General features: G+C 42.7%; 1 protein-coding gene across 2 annotated transcripts in view; it reads right to left on the reverse strand.

Annotated features, from left to right (window-relative positions):
• Positions 1 to 25,328, reverse strand: part of TAC3 (tachykinin precursor 3) — a 127,227-nt gene that overhangs the window by 8,283 nt on the left and 93,616 nt on the right. Inside the window, exons 4-6 of one of the 2 annotated variants that reach the window (XM_082244405.1) lie at positions 14,971 to 15,003; positions 305 to 358; positions 122 to 164 (exon numbers count right to left, since the gene is read on the reverse strand). In XM_082244405.1, the coding sequence (XP_082100531.1) occupies positions 122 to 164; positions 305 to 358; positions 14,971 to 15,003 (130 nt within the window). Of the gene's footprint in view, positions 1 to 100; positions 165 to 304; positions 359 to 14,970; positions 15,004 to 25,328 lie in introns of both variants that reach the window. The other variant, XM_082244404.1, reaches the window with a different exon arrangement.

A 25,328-nucleotide genomic window follows, 5' to 3' on the forward strand; every position in this document is an offset into this window, starting at 1 on the left:
CAAGTAGCGACGCCCCAGTGTGAACGGGGTCTTAATGTGCGTATGTTTGTTTTTTTTTAGTACCCCAAACTTCTCATTTGATGATTTACAATGAACTTACTTTCTGCATTTTGTTGAGTACCTGGAATCCGGTTCAACTGCCTTTTCTTCACTTGCAACGTTTCCTTAAAAAAAGACAACAAATTAATCTATTTGAATGGCAAAGCAGGGGACAGATTGTGTGTTATAAGAAAGCATAATGAGGTTTGGAAAGGGCTGAGAAAATGAGGATAAAATATAAATATATTGATCATTTTACAGTTACCTGTTTGTAAATTCCTCTTTCCCATTAAACCAACAAAGAAGTCATGCATGTCTCCTGTAAATTTATCAGAAACAAAAAATTATTCACATGATAAGCAGAAAAAAAAGACAGAATAGGACAAAGTTGAATGCTTTAACCACTTCTGGACCGGAAGGATTTGCCCCCTTAATGACCAGGCCATTTTTTTGGGATTTGGCACTGCATTACTTTAATGGACAATTGTGTGGTCGTGCGACGCTGTACCCAAATTAAATTGATGTCCTCTTTTTCCCACAAATAGAGCTTTCTTTTGGTGGTATTTGATCACCTCTGTGGTTTTTAGATTTTGCGCTATAAACAAAAAAACAGCGACAATTTTGAAAAAAACACCATTTCCTGTCTGTCTCCATGGCAGCCTACGTGTGGGTTAACCCCGCCTCCACTCCAAGGGTATAGGACCCCCCTCCCATAAATTTCAGCTCTCAGGTACAGCAGGTGTTCATTTTTTGTCCTCCTCCAAGGACCTACACTTCTGATGTCTTACTACGTCCAGCTTACCTTAGGATACTTTGGATGGTGTCTGCATGTCCAGAGCCCAGCCACGGGCGGGTGAGTGACATTTAAAATCCCCTGCTCTCTGCGGTTGACTGAAGCTTGATTGGCATTCTCTGACATGGGTCTGAAGATTCGCATTGCTTCCCTTCATGGCAGCGGTATTTGTTATTTATGTACACTTTGTTTGTCTCTTTTTCTATCACTGTACAATTTGTTTGTTTGGCCCAATGGCGCTGGAACGCTTCCTGCGTTCCAGCAAACCCTTCCTGCGTTCCAACAAACCCTTCCTCTTCCTCCTCTGCTTCTAGCGTCCAATCGGTAGACGCTTCGTGGTCCCGCGCATGCGCAGTGCGCCGCGAGCGAAGTCGAGGCTTGGTTCGCACATGCGCATTAGCGATCGCGGCCGCATCACCGCTGACGTCATTCCGGCGGGAGATTTAAACAGCTGACGATTCCCCTGTACTTTGGGAATGTACTGTGGGCGTTGCGGCAGCTTCCCAGTGTCTCTGGATTCCTTGCTACAGGTATGTGCAATGGAGACTTGACTGCAGAGGGGGGGGGGGGGCGGAGGGTTGTCACCTCACAATGTATCACTGACATGGTGTCTGATATGTATTACCTTTCTTTATCAGTCTGGTTGTTTGGCCTGAAGTATGGATCCTGCGTCACCGCCCTCCTGTGGCCAGCCCTCTCACAACAGGTGGGTGCTGGCATTTTTCAGAGGGGGGGCGGGGAGGGCTTGCTGGTCCCTAGGTCATGGCTAAATCCAGTGTCTCCCCGATTTTCTCTTTTTTCCATCAGCTCTCCCAGGCCTGATTTACCACAAGAAAGAGACCCTGTCAGACCTCGTGGGAGTTCATCCTCCAGATCTAAACGCCGTGAATCTCCATCAGGGAGTAGGCAGCAAGGGAGACGCTCTAATTCCTCCCCCAGACACCATACATGATACCAGAGTCACCGCACACACCAGAGAGCCTGTTGGGGTTGTGGGGCGCATGTCCCGGAGGACAAGTCCCTATGTGAGCTATGTTTTGCTCATGCAGCCGGTGAGAGGGGGCAAAAGGATCAAAGATTGGAATCTCTAGTGAAGAGAATAGTACAACAGTCCCTGAAAGAATGGGGTACAGTCCCACCACTTGGTCCCACCACATCCAGTTCTCCAGGGGAAGTGCAGGAAGATCAAGGCCCCTCTCAACCGAGTATTACTTCTGCAAAGTCATCTGACAGTGATTCGGAAGAAGAAGGGGCTGTAGGCGGCTTTGAGTTCGCCCTAGTTTCACCCCTGATCAGAGCCATTAAAGAAGCTCTCAGATGGGAGGATCCTGTGTCTCCTCAGAAAAAGCAGCGGAAGTTCTTCAAGCACCTTGGTAAGGAGCGTATCAACTTCCCTTCCCTCTCTGAATTACAAGAGGTGATTACTGAAGAATGGAGTAAAGGGGATAGTAAGTCTTCCTTATCCTCCAAATTTGGGAAATTATATCCCTTTAAACCTGAAGATGTCGCCCGTCTGGAATCTGCTCCTCTTGTGGATGCGGCAGTTACAAGATTAGCAAAGCATGTCACTTTGCCACTAGATAAAGCGGTCTCTTTCAAAGACCCTTTGGATAGGAAGATAGATCTGGACCTAAAGAGGATCTTTGTGACGGCCGGCGCGGCCTGCAAACCTGTGATGGCATTAGCAACAATGTCTAAAGCCATGGAAGTCTGGGTTTCCGATATAGAATCCAAACTTGGAAGTCTCTCGGAAGAAGCCGTAGAAAGTTCCCCTATTCACGAACTCAAGCTGGCTTCAGTGTTTTTAGGAGAAGCATCTATTGATGTTCTGCGTCTTCTGTCCAGATCGATGCTATCCTCAGTAACAGCAAAGAGGGCCTTGTGGCTTCGCCCGTGGATTGCAGATCCAGCTTCTAAACAGGCATGGTGTAAGATCCCTTTTGAGGGTACTTCCCTTTTTGGAAACAAACTAGACAGCGCCATTGCCAAGGCTACTGGCGGAAAGTCAGGTTTCCTCCCGCAAGACAGACGACTATTTGGTCAGAAGAAGCCTCAACCTAGGAGGCAATACACGAAGAGATCAAGAGATGCACGCTCTTACAAGCCTAATAGAGATTTCCGAAGAAACTGGAGAGGTGGTCAATCCTCTACTCGGAGGTCATCAAAAAATCCAGCGCCTGCTGGACAAGATTCCACTAAATCTTTTTGAGATTGGGCCCGTCCAGGCATGTCAGGTGGGGGCACGTCTTCTCCATTTTCAGCATGTCTGGGCGGCCTCAATCACGGACTTTTGGACCGTCAGGACGGTCTCTACAGGCCACAGATGGTCATTTCTGGCAGATCCAGTTCCAAGATTCATCTCAACTCATTTACCCTGTCTAGAAGAGAGAAGAGAAGTCTTGCTCGCCTATGTAGACGCTTTGGTGGCTCAAGGAGCGGTAGCTCCGGTTCCGGAACAAGAAAAATTTCAAGGGGTTTACTCACCCCTCTTCTTAGTCCAGAAGAAGAACGGGGCCTGGAGACCTGTTATAGATCTCACATACCTGAACAAGTTCATAAAGAACGAAAAATTCAAGATGGAAACACTCTCAACTATTCAAAGGGCAGTACTGCCGGGAGATTGGCTCGCCTCAATAGATTTAAAGGATGCGTATTTTCATGTACCTGTGGCAACCGACTTCCACAAATATCTTCGCTTCTGTGTTCGGAATCAGCATCTGCAATTCATTTGCCTACCCTTCGGCCTGTCTACCTCACCCAGAGTATTCACCAAAGTTCTTCTAGCAGTGGTAGCCTTCATAAGATTGAAAGGTATACGTCTACATCATTACTTAGACGATCTTCTGCTTCTGTCTCAAGAAAAGGATCAGTTATTGGCACACAGAGATCAGGTCATATCGACCCTCAAAGAGTTTGGCTGGCTGCTAAACCTACAAAAGAGTCAGCTGGAGCCTACTCAGCGCCTAGTCTATCTTGGGGCGCAATTCGACACCGTCGAGAATTCAATCTCTCTCCCATTAGAGAAGATACCGGTAGTGAGGGAGAGAATCCTTCCGGCTCTTTCCTCTCCTCGGCTGAAAGCCTCTCAGTGCCTCAAAATCATTGGCACCATGGTGTCCACGGCCCCAATGGTCAAATGGGCTCTCTGGCATATGAGGCCCTTCCAAAAAGGGTTCCTACAACAATGGAACACAGAAGAGAAAGATCAGTACATTCATATCTCCTCCAGCATGAGATACAGTCTTCTTTGGTGGCTGCAACGCAGGAATCTGCTCAACTGTCATTCTCTGGTTCCAGTCTCATGGACTATAATCACAACAGACGCCAGCAACTCAGGTTGGGGGGCTCATTGTCTGACAGAGATGACACAGGGGAGATGGTCTTTTCAGAGACACACTCCAGTCTCCAATATACTGGAACTCCGAGCAGCCTACCAGGGTCTTCGATCTTTCCAACACCTGCTAGAGGGGAAATCTGTAATGATTCGGATGGACAACACCACGGCAGTGTCTTATGTGAAGAGACAAGGTGGGACACGGAGTCTCTCTCTGCTACGGGAATTAGACCCGATCATGTCCTGGGCCCAGACTCACCTAGTAAACATCTCGGCAGTTTACATCCCAGGTTCACAGAATGTTCAAGCGGATTTTCTGTCCAGGGTCCAGTTGAACCACAACGAATGGTCGCTCCATGTGGAGTCGTTCAAATGGATTCTGTCGTTGGGAGTATCTCCCGAAGTCGATCTGTTCGCCTCCCCTTGCAACCACAAGTTGGGGAAGTATGTCACGAGGGGCAAGTGTCCTCAAGCTTACGGGACAGATGCACTAACCGACAGGTGGGAGTTCAGCAGGGCTTATGCCTTTCCTCCAGTACCCATCATTCTCAAATTCCTGCAAAGACTTCAAGCGGAAGATGTGGAGATAGTGATGGTGGCGCCTTTCTGGCCGAACAGGCCATGGTTTCCGCTACTCCTACAACTGAGTTACCGGGACCCGGTCCCTCTTCCCCTTAGACCAGACTTGCTTCTTCAGGGAACATCAGTGCACCCCTGTCCTGCAATTCTCCGGTTGACGGTCTGGTTCTTGAGAGGGAAAGGTTGGAATCGCTCGGCTGCCCATCTACAGCCATTTCCACCTTGATGAATGCTAGACGACCAAGTACTAATAAAGTATACTGTAGAATCTGGGCAAGATTCATGGAGTCTGCATATCCTGAAGGTATGTCTTCCTCAGTCCCTGGGATTCAAGAAATACTAAGTTTTCTTCAGGCTGGTCTGGATATGCCCCTTTCAGTGGCAACTCTTAGAGTTCAAGTTTCGGCCTTATCGGCCTTCTCCGGGGTCATGTGGGCCCAACACCCACTAATCCAACAATTTTTCAAAGGAGCAATCAGGCTCAATCCTCAGAGAAGACCTAGGTTCCCGAAATGGGATCTACCTCTTGTCCTAAATGCCCTCTCCAAATCGGGCATAGATTCCTCTTCTTCTATCAAGGACCTGACCATCCGAACTGTCTTCCTGGTAGCCATTACCTCGGCTAAAAGGGTCTCTGAATTAAGTTCTCTCGGATGTAAAGAACCATTCTTGACTTTTTTTCCGGATCGGGTAGTACTGATACCCAGGCTGAATTCAAATCCGAAAGTCACCTCAGTGTTTCACCAGAATCAGGAGATTGTCCTGCCTACTTTCCGTTCATCTAATGAGTCCAATCCTCATCCGTTGGATGTAGGAGAATCCTTAAAAGCCTATCTTCAAGCAACTGCACCATTCAGGCAGTCTGACAACCTCTTTGTCCTGTTCTGGGGAAAGAACAGAGGTAAACCTGCTTCATCTAGGACTATCGCTTCATGGATAGTGGCAGCTATCCAACAGGCCTATAGAGCTGAGGGGCTGGCTCCTCCGGAGGCGGTGACGGCGCACTCTACAAGGAGTATCTCTACTTCCTGGGCGGCTTCGCGGCACGTGGCTCCAGATGTGATTTGCAGAGCGGCTTCGTGGTCATCAGTCAATACTTTTATGACCCACTATTGTGTAGAGCCTGCTTCTCTGTCCTCAGTTAATTTTGGTTTGACTGTTTTGTCTGCAAATAGCATGAATTAAAATTTTCTTTGCTAAAGCATTCCCACCCGTGTGGAGTGAGCTAGTTATTTCCCACACGTAGGCTGCCATGGAGACAGACAGGAAAACGGAAAATTCCTATCATACTTACCGTAATTTTCCTTTCCTGATAGTCTCCATGGCAGCCGGAGTACCCACCCTCTCGTCTTGGATTCGGCTAAGATATGGAACACCTGCTGTACCTGAGAGCTGAAATTTATGGGAGGGGGGTCCTATACCCTTGGAGTGGAGGCGGGGTTAACCCACACGTAGGCTGCCATGGAGACTATCAGGAAAGGAAAATTACGGTAAGTATGATAGGAATTTTCCGTTATTTTTACTTTCTGCTATAAAACATTCCCAATATAACATTTTTTAAAATTTAATTTTTTTATCAGTTTAGGCCAATTTGTATTCTGCTACATATTTTTGGTAAAAAAAAAATCCCAAAAAGCATATTTTAATTGGTTTGCGCAAAAGTTATAGCGTTTACAAACTACAGGATAGATTTTTGGACTTTTTATTTTTTATTTTTTTTATTAGTAATGGCGGCGATCTGTGATTTTTAGCGGGACTGCGACATTGCAGCGGACAGATCGGACCCCTAACTGACATTTTTGACACTTTTTGGGGACCAGTGACATTAATACAGTAATCAGTGCGAAATAATATGCACTGTTACTGAATAAATGACACTGGCAGGGTAGGGGTTAATCCTGGGGGTGGTCAAAGGGGTTAAATGTATGCCTCTGTGCTTACTGACTGTGGGGGGGGGGGGGGTTCTGTGAGCTTAGCTGAAACTGCTAATCTGTCCCTGCCTGTCTGAGAGAAGATCCACCTGCTGGGTTTACATAAGCAGGCGGGTCTTCTCTCCATTTCCCGGATGATCGAGGGAGGAAGGCGGCAATTGCCACCTCTCCCCCCGCGGCCCGCCTCCCGCATGAGCGCCGCCCAAACCACATGCAGTCCAGTTGCGTAGTACTACCTGACTGGACACAGCCCAGCCGTCCTGCCACAGTAAAAAGCCGGCGGGCGGTAGGCAAGTGGTTAACACATCTCAGATGAACAAATCTTAACCCACATTTTCCACACAGCTATTCAATTGCAATATGTAATTTTAAATCTGAAATCCAGGCAAATACTCACTGTTTCACCTGCCAAAAGATTTATAATTCTGTTGAACCAGTCTTGCAATCCAGGCAACCCTTTCAGACAGGGTAGCCAGGTCCTGCTTGCCTGTGACCTCCCTACAAACTGAAACTAAGGAGCTCATTCAGAATGGAAAGCGGATATTGCTATCTGCTCTATGTTATAATATGATTCTCTTCCCATACAATGACACACCCATAAAAAAAAAAAAAAAAATTGGGACACAGTGTGTAGCCAGCAAAGCCCCATGGAGTTCTTTCTAAAGAACAGGGAGAGCTCAGTAATAAACCACTTCAATACCGGGCACTTTCACCCCCTTCCTGCCCTGGCCAATTTTCAACTTTTAGCGCTGTCACAATTTGAATGACAATTGCAAGGTCATGCAACACTGTGCCCATTAGACATTTTTATCATTTTTTTTTTTACACAAAGAGAGCTTTCTTTTAATGGTATTTAATCACCACTGGGTTTTTGTTTTTTGTTTTTGCTAAATAGACAAGAAAGAACAGAAAAGTTTGAAAAAAATGCATTTTTCTTTGTTTCTGTTATACAAATTTTGGAAATAAATAATCTTTCTTCATAAATGTAGGTTCCAAATGTATTCTGTTACATTGTTTTGGTGAAAAAAACAAAAAACAAATTAGTGTATATTATTTAATCTGTACGAAAGTCATATGATATACTGTATATATCTGAAAATTGATCAATCCTGATGTACTTATGGCCTATCTCATTTCATCAGGCCCAAAAACACCAGGACAGTACAAATACCCCCCAAATTACTCCTTTTTGGAAAGTACACAGTCCAAGGTAACAGGCATCGCAAGTTTTTTGAAGTTGTAATTTTTGTCACTTTTTTTAAAAAAAATGAAGAAATTAAAAAAAATATATATATTTTTCACTATTTATTTTTACATACTGTCACCAGTGCAGTACAGTGTTATTATACAACTGGTGTGGCAGTGATCAGGGACACTGAATGAGGACAGTTTGTAAAAAAAAAATGTATATATATATATATATATATATATATATATATATATATATATATATATATATATATACAGTGGGTACGGAAAGTATTCAGACCCCCTTAAATTTTTCACTCTTTGTTATATTGCAGCCTTTTGCTAAAATCATTTAAGTTCATTCTTCTTCCTCATGAATGTACACATAGCTCCCCATACTGACAGAAAAACACAGAATTGTTGACATTGTTGCAGATTTATTAAAAAAGAAAAACTGAAATATCACATGGTCCGAAGTATTCAGACCCTTTGCTCAGTATTTAGTAGAAGCCCCCTTTTGATCTAATACAGCCAGGAGTCTTTTTGGGAAAGATGCAACAAGTCTTTCACACCTGGATTTGGGGATCCTCTGCCATTCCTCCTTGCAGATCCTCTCCAGTTCTGTCAGGTTGGATGGTAAACGTTGATGGACAGCCATTTTTAGGTCTCTCCAGAGATGCTCAATTGGGTTTAAGTCAGGGCTCTGGCTGGGCCATTCAAGAACAGTCACGGAGTTGTTGTGAAGCCACTCCTTCGTTATTTTAGCTGTGTGCTTAGGGTCATTGTCTTGTTGGAAGGTAAACCTTCGGCCCAGTCTGAGGTCCAGAGCACTCTGGAGAAGGTTTTTGTCCAGGATATCCCTGTACTTGGCCGCATTCATCTTTCCCTCGATTGCAACCAGTCGTCCTGTCCCTGCAGCTGAAAAACACCCCCACAGCATGATGCTGCCACCACCATGCTTCACTGTTGGGACTGTATTGGACAGGTGATAAGCAGTGCCTGGTTTTCTCCACACATACCGCTTAGAATTAAGGCCAAAAAGTTATATTTTGGTCTCATCAGACCAGAGAATCTTATTTCTCACCATCTTCAGGAGTCCTTCAGGTGTTTTTTAGCAAACCCCATGCGGGCTTTCATTTGTCTTACACTGAGGAGAGGCTTCCGTCGGGCCACTCTGCCATAATGCCCCGACTGGTGGAGGGCTGCAGTGATGGTTGACTTTCTACAACTTTCTCCCATCTCCTGACTGCATCTCTGGAGCTCAGCCACAGTGATCTTTGGGTTCTTCTTTATCTCTCTCACCAAGGCTCTTCTCCCCCGATAGCTCAGTTTGGCCGGACGGCCAGCTCTAGGAAGGGTTCTGGTCGTCCCAAACGTCTTCCATTTGAGGATTATGGAGGCCACTGTGCTCTTAGGAACCTTAAGTGCAGCAGAAATCTTTTTGTAACCTTGGCCAGATCTGTGACTTGCCACAATTCTGTCTCTGAGCTCTTCAGGCAGTTCCTTTGACCTCATGATTCTCATTTGCTCTGACATGCATTGTGATCTGGAAGGTCTTATATAGAAAGGTGTGTGGCTTTCCTAATCAAGTCCAATCAGTATAATCAAACACAGCTGGACTCAAATGAAGGTGTAGAACCATCTCAAGGATGATCAGAAGAAATGGAAAGCACCCAAGTTAAATATATGAGTGTCACAGCAAAGGGTCTGAATACTTAGGACCATGTGATATTTCAGTTTTTCTTTTTTAATAAATCTGCAACAATGTCAACAATGCTGTGTTTTTCTGTCAGTATGGAGTGCTATGTGTACATTCATGAGGAAGAAGAATGAACTTAAATGATTTTAGCAAATGGCTGCAATATAACAAAGAGTGAAAAATTTAAGGGGGTCTGAATACTTTCCGTACCCACTGTATATATATGTATATATACACACATATATATATATATATATATATATATATATATGTATATATATCCATATCTATATATCTATATATATATTCTTTTTATTTTTATTTTTTTTTAATTACACTTTTTTCTAACATTTCGTTTTTCTAAAACACTGTGACCAGAGGCACTACAGTGCTACTATTGTAACACTGTACCACTATGGGGAAGCAATTAGGATTTTTTTTTTTTTTTGCACATTATGATTGCATAGACCTATACATTTTTTTGGCAAAAACAACTATTTTTACTGAAAAAAACTAGTAATTCAGTAAGGTTTGTTGTGATCAGCTGTGATTGGTCAAAGCTAATCACATGGTACAGATGGGCTGTGATTGGCCTATCTGTACCATGTGTTCAATGTGCACAATCACAGCTAGCAACTCAATTGTATACAATGGATGGCATGAAAGGAAGCCATTTATTGTTTACAACTGTCGTGTGATCTGCTGTGATTGGTCACAGCAATCATATGACACTGGCAGTGGGCCGGTGCAATGATCAGTCATTGGCTGTGTCTTGTGGATACAACTGTTGAGAGATTGCGCCGCTGCACAGCCCCACGGACGCGCGAGAGGCACGTTCTCGGGCAGACATTATATGACGTCCTCCCAGAACAACAGTGCTCCCGCCTCGCTGTCTTTTTACTATAGGCCGGGCGGGAAGGTGTTAAAAGAGAGTCAGTTACTTTGAGAAGTCACGTGACTGGGCTCTTATTCTGTCGTTTTAGTTATTTGTCTTTTAACACTCAATCATGTTTAGTGCACAGAACAAAAATGTAAAGCACAATATTGTTTTTCTTGTTTTGTTTTTTTTTTTACCACTTCATTTAAACCCTTGAACAATGAGGGAGCAGCAATGCACTGATTAGGTTATCACTTTACAGTGTTAAACCTCCCAGGGTTGGATAGCACTATACAATGCCATAAAGTTTGATTTGGCTGCCACTGTTAGCCCCCAGAGTCTAGTGCTGCTGCACAGGGGATTACATTAGGATACCTTTAAGACTAATTTAGGGGCAGATAACTGGCAGCAGCTGCTGATCAAGATACTTTTTCCAACGTGCACCTTTGACAGATTCATATGAAACTATCAACTTCTGTTGAGCGAAGACTGCCACACGCTGATTGAAATTCAGCAGGTCCCTGCTGATCCAGGCTAAATTTCAATTGGTGTATGGTCAGATTAGGTCAGATTAGGTCAAAATGAAAAATTTGGGCAAAACTTACACTACAAGTATTAAAAAAAAAAAAAAAATATTTCAAAGCCTCAACCAGTTCTTTTTCAGCACATTAGCACAGATTATCAATTTTCATGGAAGGTGTCCAACTCTAATTGTTCCTCTGGTGTGCATTAATGTACTTGGATAGTTGGCAATTGTACAGTATCTTACAAAAGTGAGTACACCCCTCACATTTTTGGAAATATTTTATTATATTTTTTTCATGTGACAACACTGAAGAAATTACACTTTGCTACAATGTAAAGTAGTGAGTGTACAGCTTGTATAACAGTGTAAATTTGCTGTCCCCTCAAAATAATTCAACACACAGCCATTATTGTCTAAACTGCTGGCAACCAAAGTGAGTACACCCCTAAGTAAAAATGTCCAAATTGGGCCCAACGTGTCAATATTTTGTGTTGCCACCATTATTTTCCAGCACTGCCTTAACCTTCTTTGGCATGGAGTTCACCAGAGCTTCACAGGTTGCCACTGCAGTTCTCCTCCACTTCTTCATGATGACATAATTGAGCTGATGGATGTTAGAGTCCATGTGCTCCTCCACCTTCTGTTTGATGATGCCGCACAGATGCTTAATAGGGTTTAGGTATGGAAACATGCTTGGCCAGTCCATCACCTTTACCCTCAGCTTTAGCAAGGCAGTCATCGTCTTGGAGGTGTGTTTGGGGTTGTTATCATGTTGGAATACTGCCCTGCATCCCAGTCTCCGAAGGGAGGGAATCATGCTCTGCTTCAGTATGTCACAGTACATGTTGGCATTCATGGTTCCCTCAATGAACTGTAGCTCCCCAGTTCCGGCAGCACTCATGCAGCCCCAGACCATGACAATCCCACCACCATGCTTGACTGTTGGCATGACTCACTTGTCTTTAAACTCCTCACCTGGTTGCCGCTACACACGCTTGACACCATCTGAACCAAATAAGTTTATCTTGGTCTCATTAGACCCCAGGACATGGTTCCTGTAATCCATGTCCTTAGTTTGCTTGTCTTCAGCAAACTGTTTGCAGGCTTTATTATGTATCATCTTTAGAAGAAGCTTCCTTGTGGGACGACTGCAGACCAATTTGATGCAGCCAATGCAGACCAATTTGATGCAGTGTGCGGTGTATGGTCTGAGCACTGACAGGCTGACCTCCCACCCCTTCAACCTCTGCAGCATTGCCGGCAGCACTCATACATCTATGTCCTAAAGACAACCTCTGGATATGACGCTGAGCACATGCACTCAACAGCTTTGGTCGACCATGGCAAGGGCTGTTCTGAGTGGAATCTTTCCTGTTAAACCGTTGTATGGTCTTGGCCACCATGCTGCAACTCAGTTTCAGGATCTTGACAATCTTCCTATAGCCTAGGCCATCTTTATCTAGAGCAACAATTCTTTTTTTTCAGATCCTCAGAGAGTTCTTTGCCATGAGGTGCCATGTTGAACTTACAGTTACCAGTATGAGAGAGTGGGGGCAATAACACCAAATTTAACATACCTGCTCCCCATTTACACCTGAGATCTTGTAACACTTACGAGTCACATGACACAGGGGAGGAAAAATGGCTAATTGGGCCCAATTTGGACATTTTCATTTAAGGGTGTACTCACTTTTGTTGCCAGCAGTTTAGACATTAATGGTTGCGTGTTGAGTTGTTTTGAGGGGACTGTAAGTTTACCCTGTTATACAAGCTGTATACTCACTACTTTACATTGTAGCAAAGTGTCATTTCTTTAGTGTTGTCACATGAAGAGATATAATAAAATATTTACAAAAATGTCAGGGGTGTACTCATTTTTATGAGATACTGTATATGACCATGTTTTTAAATGAATGTTATATTGTTGGCCTGGACAAATTAGCCTTTTTGTACCTTTTTTAGATATTTTTCTTTTTTCTTTGGTGTTGGGGTGTAACTCATTAAAGTCCCTTGGGCAGAGATCCCTTTTTGTGTTTATTTATATATAAACTTTGTTATTCTTTACTCACTCGCCTTTTTTGACCCCTAAGTGCCGGGTCACACTTGTGCGATGCGGGAAGGCTGCGAATTCGCAGCCTGTTCCCGCATCGCAAACGCACATCTGGCAGTTCACACTGCCATATGCGATACGCTGGGGTTGTCAATGAAATGTTAATGACACCCCCAGTTTAATCGCATATCGCAGTGCGATTTGACAGTTCGCACAGGATCGGATCACACAAGTGTGAACCACTGTGCGATCCGATCCTGATGCGGCTGAAAAAATGCCTCATGTGTGACTTTTGTGCGGGTGCAGTGCGAATTTAGCCATACAAAGTGTATGGCTGAATTCGCACTGTAATGAAGGAGCAGTGCGCTCCAATATCAAACGCGCACTTATAGTTTATGTAGCATTCCATTATCCTTACTGACCTACGGTGTGTTCTACGCAGGCTTATTTTTTTATGTACTGTTATCTGTATGGTACTGGGCTTGATATTTTCTACTGAACACTGCCAAAACCATTCCCGGGTCGTTCACCAATGTTTGCTTGATTTGCTTTTTATTTTTATTCTATTCCTATGTTATTTACCTTCCCCTACTCCTTGATTATGGTCCTTTTACTGTACTTCATTTTTGTGTTGATGTCCTGTACTGTACATTTTTTCCTTTTTAACTTTTTTAACGTATTATCTTTGGAGCCTCTCCCAGAACCAAGCTAATCCCAATATTAAGAGAATTTCTACGAAACTGGGAGATTATAAGGTTGCAGGGTATGCCGATGACTTAATTATTTTTTAATATCCAGCCCTTAACACCCCTCTCTAGTTTATTAACTGAATTTCGGGTGTATAGCTCACTCTCCAATTTTAAAATAAATCTACAAAACCAAAATTTATGAATAGAAATCCATCTTGTCTGACTCTGGATACCTTATGGGTACACTTCCTGTTTAATTGGACCCATCAGTATTTCAAATACTTTAGAATATCTCGTACGTCCATTGTCTATATTTACTACCAATTTCCCCCCATTCCTGGTAAAGATCAAGAGGAATTTCACCAAATGGTCTGAGAAACTGCTCTCCTGGTTCTGAAGGAATAGTGTGCTCAAGATGAACAAACTACCTTGGCTTATACCTATTCCAAACCCTACTTATGCATATTCCAGGATCTTTTCTTAAACAGATTAGGAGTGAGTTTGGGAAATTTCTGTGGGCTGTTAAAGCTCACAAGATTAACCAACAACTTCTAACCAGACCCTAACCCCTAATTGGCATTGGTTTCCCTAATGTGCACAGATATTACAGAGCGTATTCTAAATTTGTGAACTCAAGAATTGAGTAAATGGTTGGTCCATGTTGAACAATCCCTTTCAGATTGCTTACTGAGAGGTGTCCCATGGTTCCATCAGAATGTACCACAACAGCTGTTCAGCAGGGCCTGGCCTCAGCATGATTCATGTACTAATGGCCCTGGATACCAATCCACTTGCTGAGGTGCTGAGCTAAATTGTGACACTGAAGGGAGCTGGGCTGTATGGAGACACTATTTACTTGAAGAGAGTTGCAGAGAGCTCAGGTATTTTTGTCTGCTTTAAGGGAGTTACAGATTTACCTGGCTGTCCTCTGTCTGTCAGCATCTATTTTAGAGGTAGCTCTCAGAAGTCCTACTGCCAATTCAATATAGCTGCCCTGCTTTTTTTGGGGGTATTCTGCTACCGTAAACCTTTTCACTAGTTAGAGTACTATAATACATGGCAAAAAGACCCTAGTTACTGGACCTGTTCATTGTCAGAGGTTGTGGGTGAAATGCTGTATCCAGATACGGGACACGTAGCTGTGTATTTTCAGTGACTCCCTGGGGAGTCATTGCTACATTTACTTCCTACATAAATGGACTCTTTATCATTTATTAAACAATTGGCTTCATCTATCTTTTAAGATTAATGTGAATTGTACTTACTTTTTAAAGGCAATGAGGAGAATTCCTTAGAATCTAGAAAAGAGAACATATTTTAAATTCACAGGTTATCTTTATGCTCTTTGCTGTAGATTTCAACATGATAGGACCAATATGCCATTGGTAAAGTTTATTGCCTTGTTTCTTTACTGCGCCTACTACTGACATCTGCTTCCTGCCTGACTGCTTTTTCTAAACACTGCTATCTATTATGTATAAATGTTACTTGTACTGTGTTTCCATGCCCCATTACCCCGCACTTCTATCTACTTTGACATCTTATAAATAAACTAAAATAATATGATATTAATAACACATGCAACTCTTGTCTGCCAGAATGGTCACTCTACAACCAAGCTAGTCTTAGGTGTAGATTTTGATGAATGTCATCTTATATTTAAGAAAATGTTGTGGTTCCATAAATGCTGATTGAGCCCCAGTTCACATTTGTGCGAGTGCCGGGTTTGCATGTAATATTGGAGCGCACTGCTCTGACATTACATGCGATCGGCTGTGCGGTGCGAGTTTAGCCATACAGTTTGTATGGCTAAATTCGCATCGCACCCGCAGCAAACATGCACAGGAGGCATTTTTGCTGCCGCATCAGGATCGGATTGCACAGCGGTTCACACTGCACGATCGCACTGCGATATGCGATCAAACTGGGGGTGTCGTTAAGATTACATTGACACCCCCAGCGTATCGCATATGGCAGTGTGAACTGCCGGGGGTGCGTGTGCGATGCGGGAACAGGCTGCGAATTCGCAGCCTTCCCGCGTCGCATAAATGTGAACCGAGCCTAAAGTGGTTCTAAAGGCAGAACAATTTTTACCTTAACACATTCCCCCTATACTTACCTATCCTATCTTGATACAGTGCCGTACCTATCCGGACAGGACCGAGAGCATCTGTTCGAGACATTGACATTCGATACCGCTGCTGTCAGTCAAATCTTGTGAACAGAAAGTGAGGGTTGGGGGGGGGGGGTGCAGGGCCAAGCCTGCAGGTATGCCACCATACGGCTTCCTTTGGTGGCACAGAGAGAAGAGGAAAAGCCTGGAGCCCTGACAGGTTAACCCTAGAAGAGGAGGATCTGGCTCGCTCTAAAACGCTTTAATTGTGAACCAGTCTAATTCAATATTAAAATAAATATAATGAAAAAAACTGTACTGTGATATAGATACTGTACATGTTCAGAATGGATGTCAGGATCATAGCGGGTTTAAGGCTCACTATGCATGTTACAGTCTGACCATACGATCTCTGTACAGTCATCTTTAGTTCTATCAAAACTATGTAATATGAGGGCCTGCTTCACCCTACTGGACACTTTCACCCCCTTCCTGCCCAGGTCATTTTCCAGCTTTTTTCAGCCTTGTTACACTTTGAATGACAATTGCATGGTCATGCAGCACTGTAAACTAAAATTGTATTATTTTTCTCCCACAAATAGAGCTTTCTTTTGGGAAAAAAACAAACTTCATTAATTTCTGTTATAAAGTTTTGCAAATAAATAATCTTTCTTCCAAAATGTAGGCCAAATTGTATTCTGCTACAGTTCTTTGGAAAAATTAACCCAAAATCAGTGTTTATTTTTTAGTCTGTAGGAAAGTTATAGAGTTCACAAAGTATGGAATATATACTGTATATCTGAAAATCACAGATACAATGTCCAAATGTTCATGGAATTGATCCAAAGGTCTGGAATCTGCACAAATCCAAGGTGAAAATAATGAAGCCACTAGGTCAGAGGTGTCAAGCTCAATTTAATTGCGGGCCACATCAGCATTATGATTGCCCTCAAAAGGGCCAGTTGTATCTGTAAGACTAGACGTCAAGAGCATCCCCTACCCTTACATAAGACGTCAAGAACCTCTCCACCATCAAAAGTTGAGTCCCCCACCCTCCCTTACATCACAGTGCACCTCCCTTACCTTGTGGTGCTGCTGGGAAGAAGCTGGAGGCATTGCTGGAAAGCAGAAAGTATAGGTCTGGAGGAGGACTGGAGCTCTCCTGCAGCTACAGGAGAGGTGCGAGGGCCACATAAAATGGCCTGGAGGGCCGGATTTGGCCCGCGGGCCTTGTGTTTGACACCTGTGCACTAGGTGTACAGTCTCCTTACCAAATGCAGGTAAAAATACGCCCCAAATATCAAAGTGGTAATTCTAATCCAGTGACTTCAAAGTGACTCCTCAGATTTGAATGATGTCTCAGTAGTCAAATGTAAAGTACATGTGAATAGAGAAAAAACTTCCATAGCATAATACTGTTTCAGTATTGTCACTAATTGTAAGATCCTGGCACTCTCAGTGCCTCCTATCACATCATTTCCAGGTGCGTTCCATCTACCTAGGTAGATGGAGTGCATATAGGTGTGTTTCCCTTTAAGAGTGCTGACATCATCATGAGGCGCCGGACTGAACAGCTATTTAAACCACCAGCTTTCACTCACATGTGTTCGTTCAACCGCCAAGGTTAGAGCGTCCCTCTCTGAAGTCAGCATACCATATCTACACGTTCCTGTATCTCGCTACCTGAACCTGTTCTCGGATCTTGTGTCTCGCCACCCGATCACTCCTGGCATGCTGTTTTCACCTTCACCCTTCACGCCGCATAACCTGCCTTGAAGCTCACATGCTTGTAAGCATACCTCGCTGTCGGAACCTCGCTACTGATCCCTGCATCCCGCTACCGGATCACCCGCTAATACCGAACCTCTCTGCTACTGCTTGCTACTAGTGATAAGTACCCCACAGGGGAATCCTCCATAACCTTCATACTAAAGCTTACACTATCTAGCTCTGTATACTAAAGACTGTTACTATCATCTGCACTATCTAGATTGCTAGCTCTTGAGCCTACTAACATCTATCCTTGCACTGGGTTAGGCTCTCCTGTATGTTATCTGCTATCCTATCATCTACTACCATACATGATTGCTAACCTATCTGCATCCTACCTGTTACCATCTCATTCTCAAGAGCATTCCTCTCAAGTGTCTGTCAACTATTGTCTCTACTTAAACCTGTCTCTTCAGCCTATCACCACTATACTACTATATACATAGATCACTCCAGGAACATCATATTGAGTGTGTATATTTGTATGCTGAATAGGAGACTATCCACAGTGATGAGTCTTGGGAGTTGGGATTGGTATCTCAGCGTTTCTCTACATGACTACTGAGTGGAGTAATTCTGCAGCTGCAAATCCACATCTTTCAGAAAACGCAGGAGCGTTACACTAATCATGCAAATCACCCGAAGTGTGTGCCACCACCAATGCTGACTGCTAACCAGACATGTAGTGAATAAGAGTGAAGTAAAGCACCAACACCCTTAAATCCAATCTGCTTACCAGAGGACAGATATATAGCGTGAAATCTGAAGAAAAAACAACCTAGATTGTCCACCAAAGTTCAAAGGGACCACCACCGAAAACACAGCCGCTTACCAGACAAGGATAACAAATGTGCCAGTAACAGTCTGATGGAGATGTATTCAAATTAGGCCAAGATGACTGAACCAAATGCTCCAAAGTGATCCAAATAGCAGGTTATGTAAAGAAAGCAAAGCGCTCCATAGTGTAAAACCAACGATTTAATGATATAAAATAAATAGAGCAACTTACAAGCAAAGAATATTGGAAAGAGTGGGTATGAATGAGCCGCCGGCCGGTCGGCTCTTCCGCCCGTCCTCAGACTCGAAATGGTGACGTCAGCACGCCGCGACCGACGTACGTTTCGTCAAATGTGACGTTCTCAAGGTACGGGCGGCGTGCTGACGACACAGCTTAAGTACACTGTCAATAGGACTTGCGCCCCATGTGACCTCCCAGGGCAGATCCAGCCGCCATCTTGGATTAGGTAAAAGCTAGCGATAATGCCCTTACTAGTTATCCGAGCAATATCCCTACAAAACCGGCTTAATAAAAAACCAAATAACTATCGACAAACAAATATATCGTATATTCAAATAATATTTGGAAATTGGCAAATCAGGGTATGTGACATAATCTCGAAAGCCAAAATAAATGGTTAATCCAATAAGCCCAATTATAGCACCACCTGCTGGTACTACTAAATAACCTGCTGGATGTCAAACTATGAAGGTCTATCAAATTATGAATTGGTCCTAGGTCACATGAGGCATAGTTCCATATATAAAACACTAAAATTACACATGTAACAATAACATATATCTTATGTATAAATAAATAACCTAAAATATCACAGCATTGAAGGTTAAAACATAATTAAAATTGATTGTGCATTAATTAAAATCAAGACCTTACAGTACCAATTTATATATTTTATAACAATATCCCTATGTGAGGAAGGGAACAAAGAAGGAAAGGGAAAGAAAAGGATGGGGAAACAAGGAGGAAACTTTCGGGATTATGTCACATACCCTGATTTGCCAATTTCCAAATATTTTTTTGTGTATACGATATATTTGTTTGTCTATAGTTATTTGTTTTTTTATTTAGCCGGTTTTGCATGACAGATCATCCCCCAGCATGGCCTGTGGGCGGTGCTTGAGCTGTGATCCTGGGAGGACATCATATGATGTCCACCCAGAATAGCAGTGCTCCTGCTGGGCCATCATTTGTCTATAGACTGGGTGGGAGGTGGTTAAACTAGTTAATCAATCTGTATCCAATCAGGCAGGCCCTTGTACTATATTTGTTGGTAGATTTTGTACAATCAGATTGTAGGGTATGCAGTGAGCTTAAAGTGATTGTAAAGGCTAAAGAAGAGAGTGGGGGGTGGGGCCGAGATTGTGTCTTATGATTGCATAGAGCAGAGCCCAGGAGCGAGCAAGCACCAGTGCCGAATAGCAAGGGGCTTGCTATTGAGGGCACTGGTCAAGGGGGCAGAGCCAGGAGAGCAGGCGGGGGACCCCGAGAAGAAAAGGATCGAGGCTGCTCTGTGTAAAACTATTACACAGAGCAGGTAAGTATGACACGTGATATTCTTAAAGAAAAAAAGACTGAACCTTTAATACCACTTTAAAGTCTATGTTTACTTCGGAACATGTTATATTTTACACCCCTATTTAGGGTGTAACATGTTTCCGCCCCCCTAACCCCTTGAGCACCCCCCTCCCCATCTACTCATGACAGCAGGTGGCATTCCTCACCCCTACAGCTGCTGTTACATTTAAAATCATCTTTGCATGCACAGCCACGTTATTAATTTACAGGGATCTGTGAATGAATAAATTACAGGTCCTGCCTGTCACCATGGCAGACAGTTTATAGTTCTCAATGGACTATGAGTGCGCTGATCAGCACACTCATGGTCCATTCACACATCCTCCAGCTTCCTAAACGAAAGCCGACACAGAGGTATGGGCAGAAAGCTGGAGGAAGCGTCTTTAGGTCCCTGTGGGATGTTTTTTTTACTGCAAATTAAATGTACATTTATTATTTTTCTCTGTAAGGTGAACTTAGCCGTTAAGGCTTATTACTAATCTCTATTATTACTTATTACTTATCTACTTATTGCTAAGCTCTAATGATTATAATTTACCATGATGTTATTTCTGCAATCAGTGCTAAGAATCACAATGACATGGCTTTAAATATCTTTGATTATGGAAAATAACACATGCTTTATAGTGAACTGGTCATATAGGTATACTAAAATTGGGACAAAATAAAACTTGTAGTTGCAGTATTCATTAAAATGCTGTAATAAATCAATCATTATTAATATAAGAAAATGCCCTCTGTTACTGCTATGTAAGGATTGTACTTTCATCCATCCATCTTTTTCTGTTCCTCTCTCAGGAGGCTCTACGTTAAATTCACAACTGTGGCCAGGCTATAGACATTAAATTATTTACATATTCCTAACAGTAAATGAGCTGACTGACCTCCTTAGCTGTAGGCACTGTGGAGCAATCTATCCTCAAAATTTACAGCAGAAGCACTCCTAGGTTTTTAAAAAAAAAGACGCGGCTCTAAATCCTAATAGTGCAATCATGAATAATCATATGGTAAATAATGTGGCATGAAAACAAATAAATATGCAGTGAATAAATTATGAGCAAAATAGATCATTGAAAAAAATCAATCATACGAAAGTGATATAATGAAATAGATGCAAAATCCAGCGTTAGGTGAACATAAAAAGGCCTTTCAATGAAAAAGTCCTTTTCGATATTAAACAAAAGTTTCCATGAAGTCAAAAAAGTGTATAAGTAATGTTGATTGATGAAATCCACCACTTAGCACCAACACTTAGCATACGCTTCTTACCAGATAGACCATAAATGATAATGGTCATAAAAACACAAAATAACCCGGCATCTGAGATAGGCGGTGGCTGCTCAGCAGCAGCTCCAAATGGATCAGGAATAAAGAAAATGCACAAACATAATAAAGCCTGCTAAAATTTAAGTCCTTTTATTTAAAATACATATGTAAAATATACAAACGAGTAAAAAAACAGCAGACTGTCAGCGCTTGAGAAAGGTACACCATGAATGAAAGCAAGCGTGATGTCTTCAGTAAAAGCCCATCCCAGCGCGTTTCATCATCGGTGATGTCTTTCCAAGGGCGGACTGAATGTCAAATCCCCTAGGAAGACATCATTGATGATGAAAGGTGTCATTGTGTTGGTGCTTGTTGCTGGATTTCATTAATCAACGTTACTTAAACACTTTTTTGCACTTTATGGACACTTTTGTTTAATATGGAAAAGTACTTTTTCATTGAAAGGACTTTTTTTATGTTCACCTAACACTAGATTTTGCATCTATTTCATTATATCACTTTCATATGATTGATTTTTTTTAATGATGTATTTTGGTCATAATTCAGTCACTACATGATTAGTTGTTTTCATGTCACATTATTTACCATATGACTATTCATGATTGCACTATTAGGATTTAGAGTAGTGATGTCGCGAACCTAAAATTCGCCGTTCGCGAACGGCGAACGCGAACATCGGCAAATGTTCGCGAACCGGCGAACCGGGCGAACCGCCATAGACTTCAATAGGCAGGCGAATTTTAAAACACACAGGGACTCTTTCTGGCCACAATAGTGATGGAAAAGTTGTTTCAAGGGGACTAACACCTGGACTGTGGCATGCCGGAGAGGGATCACGCAAAAAAAAGTTCTTAAAAATTATAATTTTTTGATAGAGAGCCAATTATTGGAAAAATTAAAAAAAAATAAAAATAAAAAATTTCTTTGGATTTAGCATCTGGGGGGTCTAAAAAGTGTACCTGTGAAGTTTCAGCTCTGTAGCATGTCCAGAACCCCTAAAAAACAGCATTTTTCTTATATTTTCAGGAATATGGCTTCTCTGCGGCTGGCTTTTTCTCTTGCAGGCATTTATCGGGCATTTTTTTAGGCAGGCATGTCATTTTTTGTATTTAGTGTCTGGGGGGTCTAAAAAGTGTACCTGTCAAGTTTCAGCTCTGTAGCATGTCCAGAACCCCTAAAAAACAGCATTTTTCTTATATTTTCAGGAATACGGCTTCTCTGCGGCTGTCTTTTTCTCTTGCAGGCATTTATCGGGCATTTTTTTAGGCAGGCATGTCATTTTTTGTATTTAGTGTCTGGGGGGTCTAAAAAGTGTACCTGTCAAGTTTCAGCTCTGTAGCATGTCCAGAACCCCTAAAAAACAGCATTTTTCTTATATTTTCAGGAATACGGCTTCTCTGCGGCTGTCTTTTTCTCTTGCAGGCATTTATCGGGCATTGTTTTAGGCAGGCATGTCATTTTTTGTATTTAGTGTCTGGGGGGTCTAAAAAGTGTACCTGTCAAGTTTCAGCTCTGTAGCATGTCCAGAACCCCTAAAAAACAGCATTTTTCTTATATTTTCAGGAATACGGCTTCTCTGCGGCTGTCTTTTTCTCTTGCAGGCATTTATCGGGCATTTTTTTAGGCAGGCATGTCATTTTTTGTATTTAGTGTCTGGGGGGTCTAAAAAGTGTACCTGTCAAGTTTCAGCTCTGTAGCATGTCCAGAACCCCTAAAAAAAAGCATTTTTCTTATATTTTCAGGAATACGGCTTCTCTGCGGCTGTCTTTTTCTCTTGCAGGCATTTATCGGGCATTTTTTTAGGCAGGCATGTCATTTTTTGTATTTAGTGTCTGGGGGGTCTAAAAAGTGTACCTGTCAAGTTTCAGCTCTGTAGCATGTCCAGAACCCCTAAAAAACAGCATTTTTCTTATATTTTCAGGAATACGGCTTCTCTGCGGCTGTCTTTTTCTCTTGCAGGCATTTATCGGGCATTTTTTTAGGCAGGCATGTCATTTTTTGTATTTAGTGTCTGGGGGGTCTAAAAAGTGTACCTGTCAAGTTTCAGCTCTGTAGCATGTCCAGAACCCCTAAAAAAAAGCATTTTTCTTATATTTTCAGGAATACGGCTTCTCTGCGGCTGTCTTTTTCTCTTGCAGGCATTTATCGGGCATTTTTTTAGGCAGGCATGTCATTTTTTGTATTTAGTGTCTGGGGGGTCTAAAAAGTGTACCTGTCAAGTTTCAGCTCTGTAGCATGTCCAGAACCCCTAAAAAACAGCATTTTTCTTATATTTTCAGGAATACGGCTTCTCTGCGGCTGTCTTTTTCTCTTGCAGGCATTTATCGGGCATTTTTTTAGGCAGGCATGTCATTTTTTGTATTTAGTGTCTGGGGGGTCTAAAAAGTGTACCTGTCAAGTTTCAGCTCTGTAGCATGTCCAGAACCCCTAAAAAAAAAGCATTTTTCTTATATTTTCAGGAATACGGCTTCTCTGCGGCTGTCTTTTTCTCTTGCAGGCATTTATCGGGCATTTTTTTAGGCAGGCATGTCATTTTTTGTATTTAGTGTCTGGGGGGTCTAAAAAGTGTACCTGTCAAGTTTCAGCTCTGTAGCATGTCCAGAACCCCTAAAAAACAGCATTTTTCTTATATTTTCAGGAATACGGCTTCTCTGCGGCTGTCTTTTTCTCTTGCAGGCATTTATCGGGCATTTTTTTAGGCAGGCATGTCATTTTTTGTATTTAGTGTCTGGGGGGTCTAAAAAGTGTACCTGTCAAGTTTCAGCTCTGTAGCATGTCCAGAACCCCTAAAAAAAAGCATTTTTCTTATATTTTCAGGAATACGGCTTCTCTGCGGCTGGCTTTTTCTCTTGCAGGCATATATATCAGTGGTGGGTGGGCAGTGGCACAGTACACTCTCTGTGGACCTGGCAGCAGTCACTGGCACCCAGGCAACTGCAATTTAAAAAATATATATATTTTTTTTTTACTTTGCAAGCTGCTGTGCCACTTTATATATCAGTGGTGGGTGGGCAGTGGCACAGTACACTCTCTGTGGACCTGACAGCAGTCACTGGCACCCAGGCAACTGCAATTTAAAAAATATATATATATTTTTTTACTTTGCAAGCTGCTGTGCCACTTTATATATCAGTGGTGGGTGGGCAGTGGCACAGTACACTCTCTGTGGACCTGACAGCAGTCACTGGCACCCAGGCAACTGCAATTTAAAAAAATATATATTTTTTTTTACTTTGCAAGCTGCTGTGCCACCTTATATATCAGTGGTGGGTGGGCAGTGGCACAGTACACTCTCTGTGGACCTGACAGCAGTCACTGGCACCCAGGCAACTGCAATTTTAAAAAAATATATTTTATTTTACTTTGCAAGCTGCTGTGCCACCTTATATATCAGTGGTGGGTGGGCAGTGGCACAGTACACTCTCTGTGGACCTGACAGCAGTCACTGGCACCCAGGCAACTGCAATTTAAAAAAATATATATATTTTTTTTACTTTGCAAGCTGCTGTGCCACCTTATATATCAGTGGTGGGTGGGCAGTGGCACAGTACACTCTCTGTGGACCTGACAGCAGTCACTGGCACCCAGGCAACTGCAATTTAAAAAATATATATATTTTTTTTTACTTTGCAAGCTGCTGTGCCACCTTATATATCAGTGGTGGGTGGGCAGTGGCACAGTACACTCTCTGTGGACCTGACAGCAGTCACTGGCACCCAGGCAACTGCAATTTTAAAAAAATATATTTTATTTTACTTTGCAAGCTGCTGTGCCACCTTATATATCAGTGGTGGGTGGGCAGTGGCACAGTACACTCTCTGTGGACCTGACAGCAGTCACTGGCACCCAGGCAACTGCAATTTAAAAAAATATATATATTTTTTTTACTTTGCAAGCTGCTGTGCCACCTTATATATCAGTGGTGGGTGGGCACACAGTGGCACTGCAGTGGGCACAGTACACTCTGTGGACCTGACAGTCACTGGCAGCCCAGGCAACTGCAATAATAAAAAATATTTTTTTTTTCAATTTATTGCAACAAGATGCTGTGCCAACGTATATATATCAGTGGTGGGCAG

The sequence above is a fragment of the Pelophylax lessonae genome (assembly GCF_965119305.1).
Source record: "Pelophylax lessonae genome assembly, chromosome: 2".
Taxonomy (NCBI): Eukaryota; Metazoa; Chordata; class Amphibia; order Anura; family Ranidae; genus Pelophylax; species Pelophylax lessonae.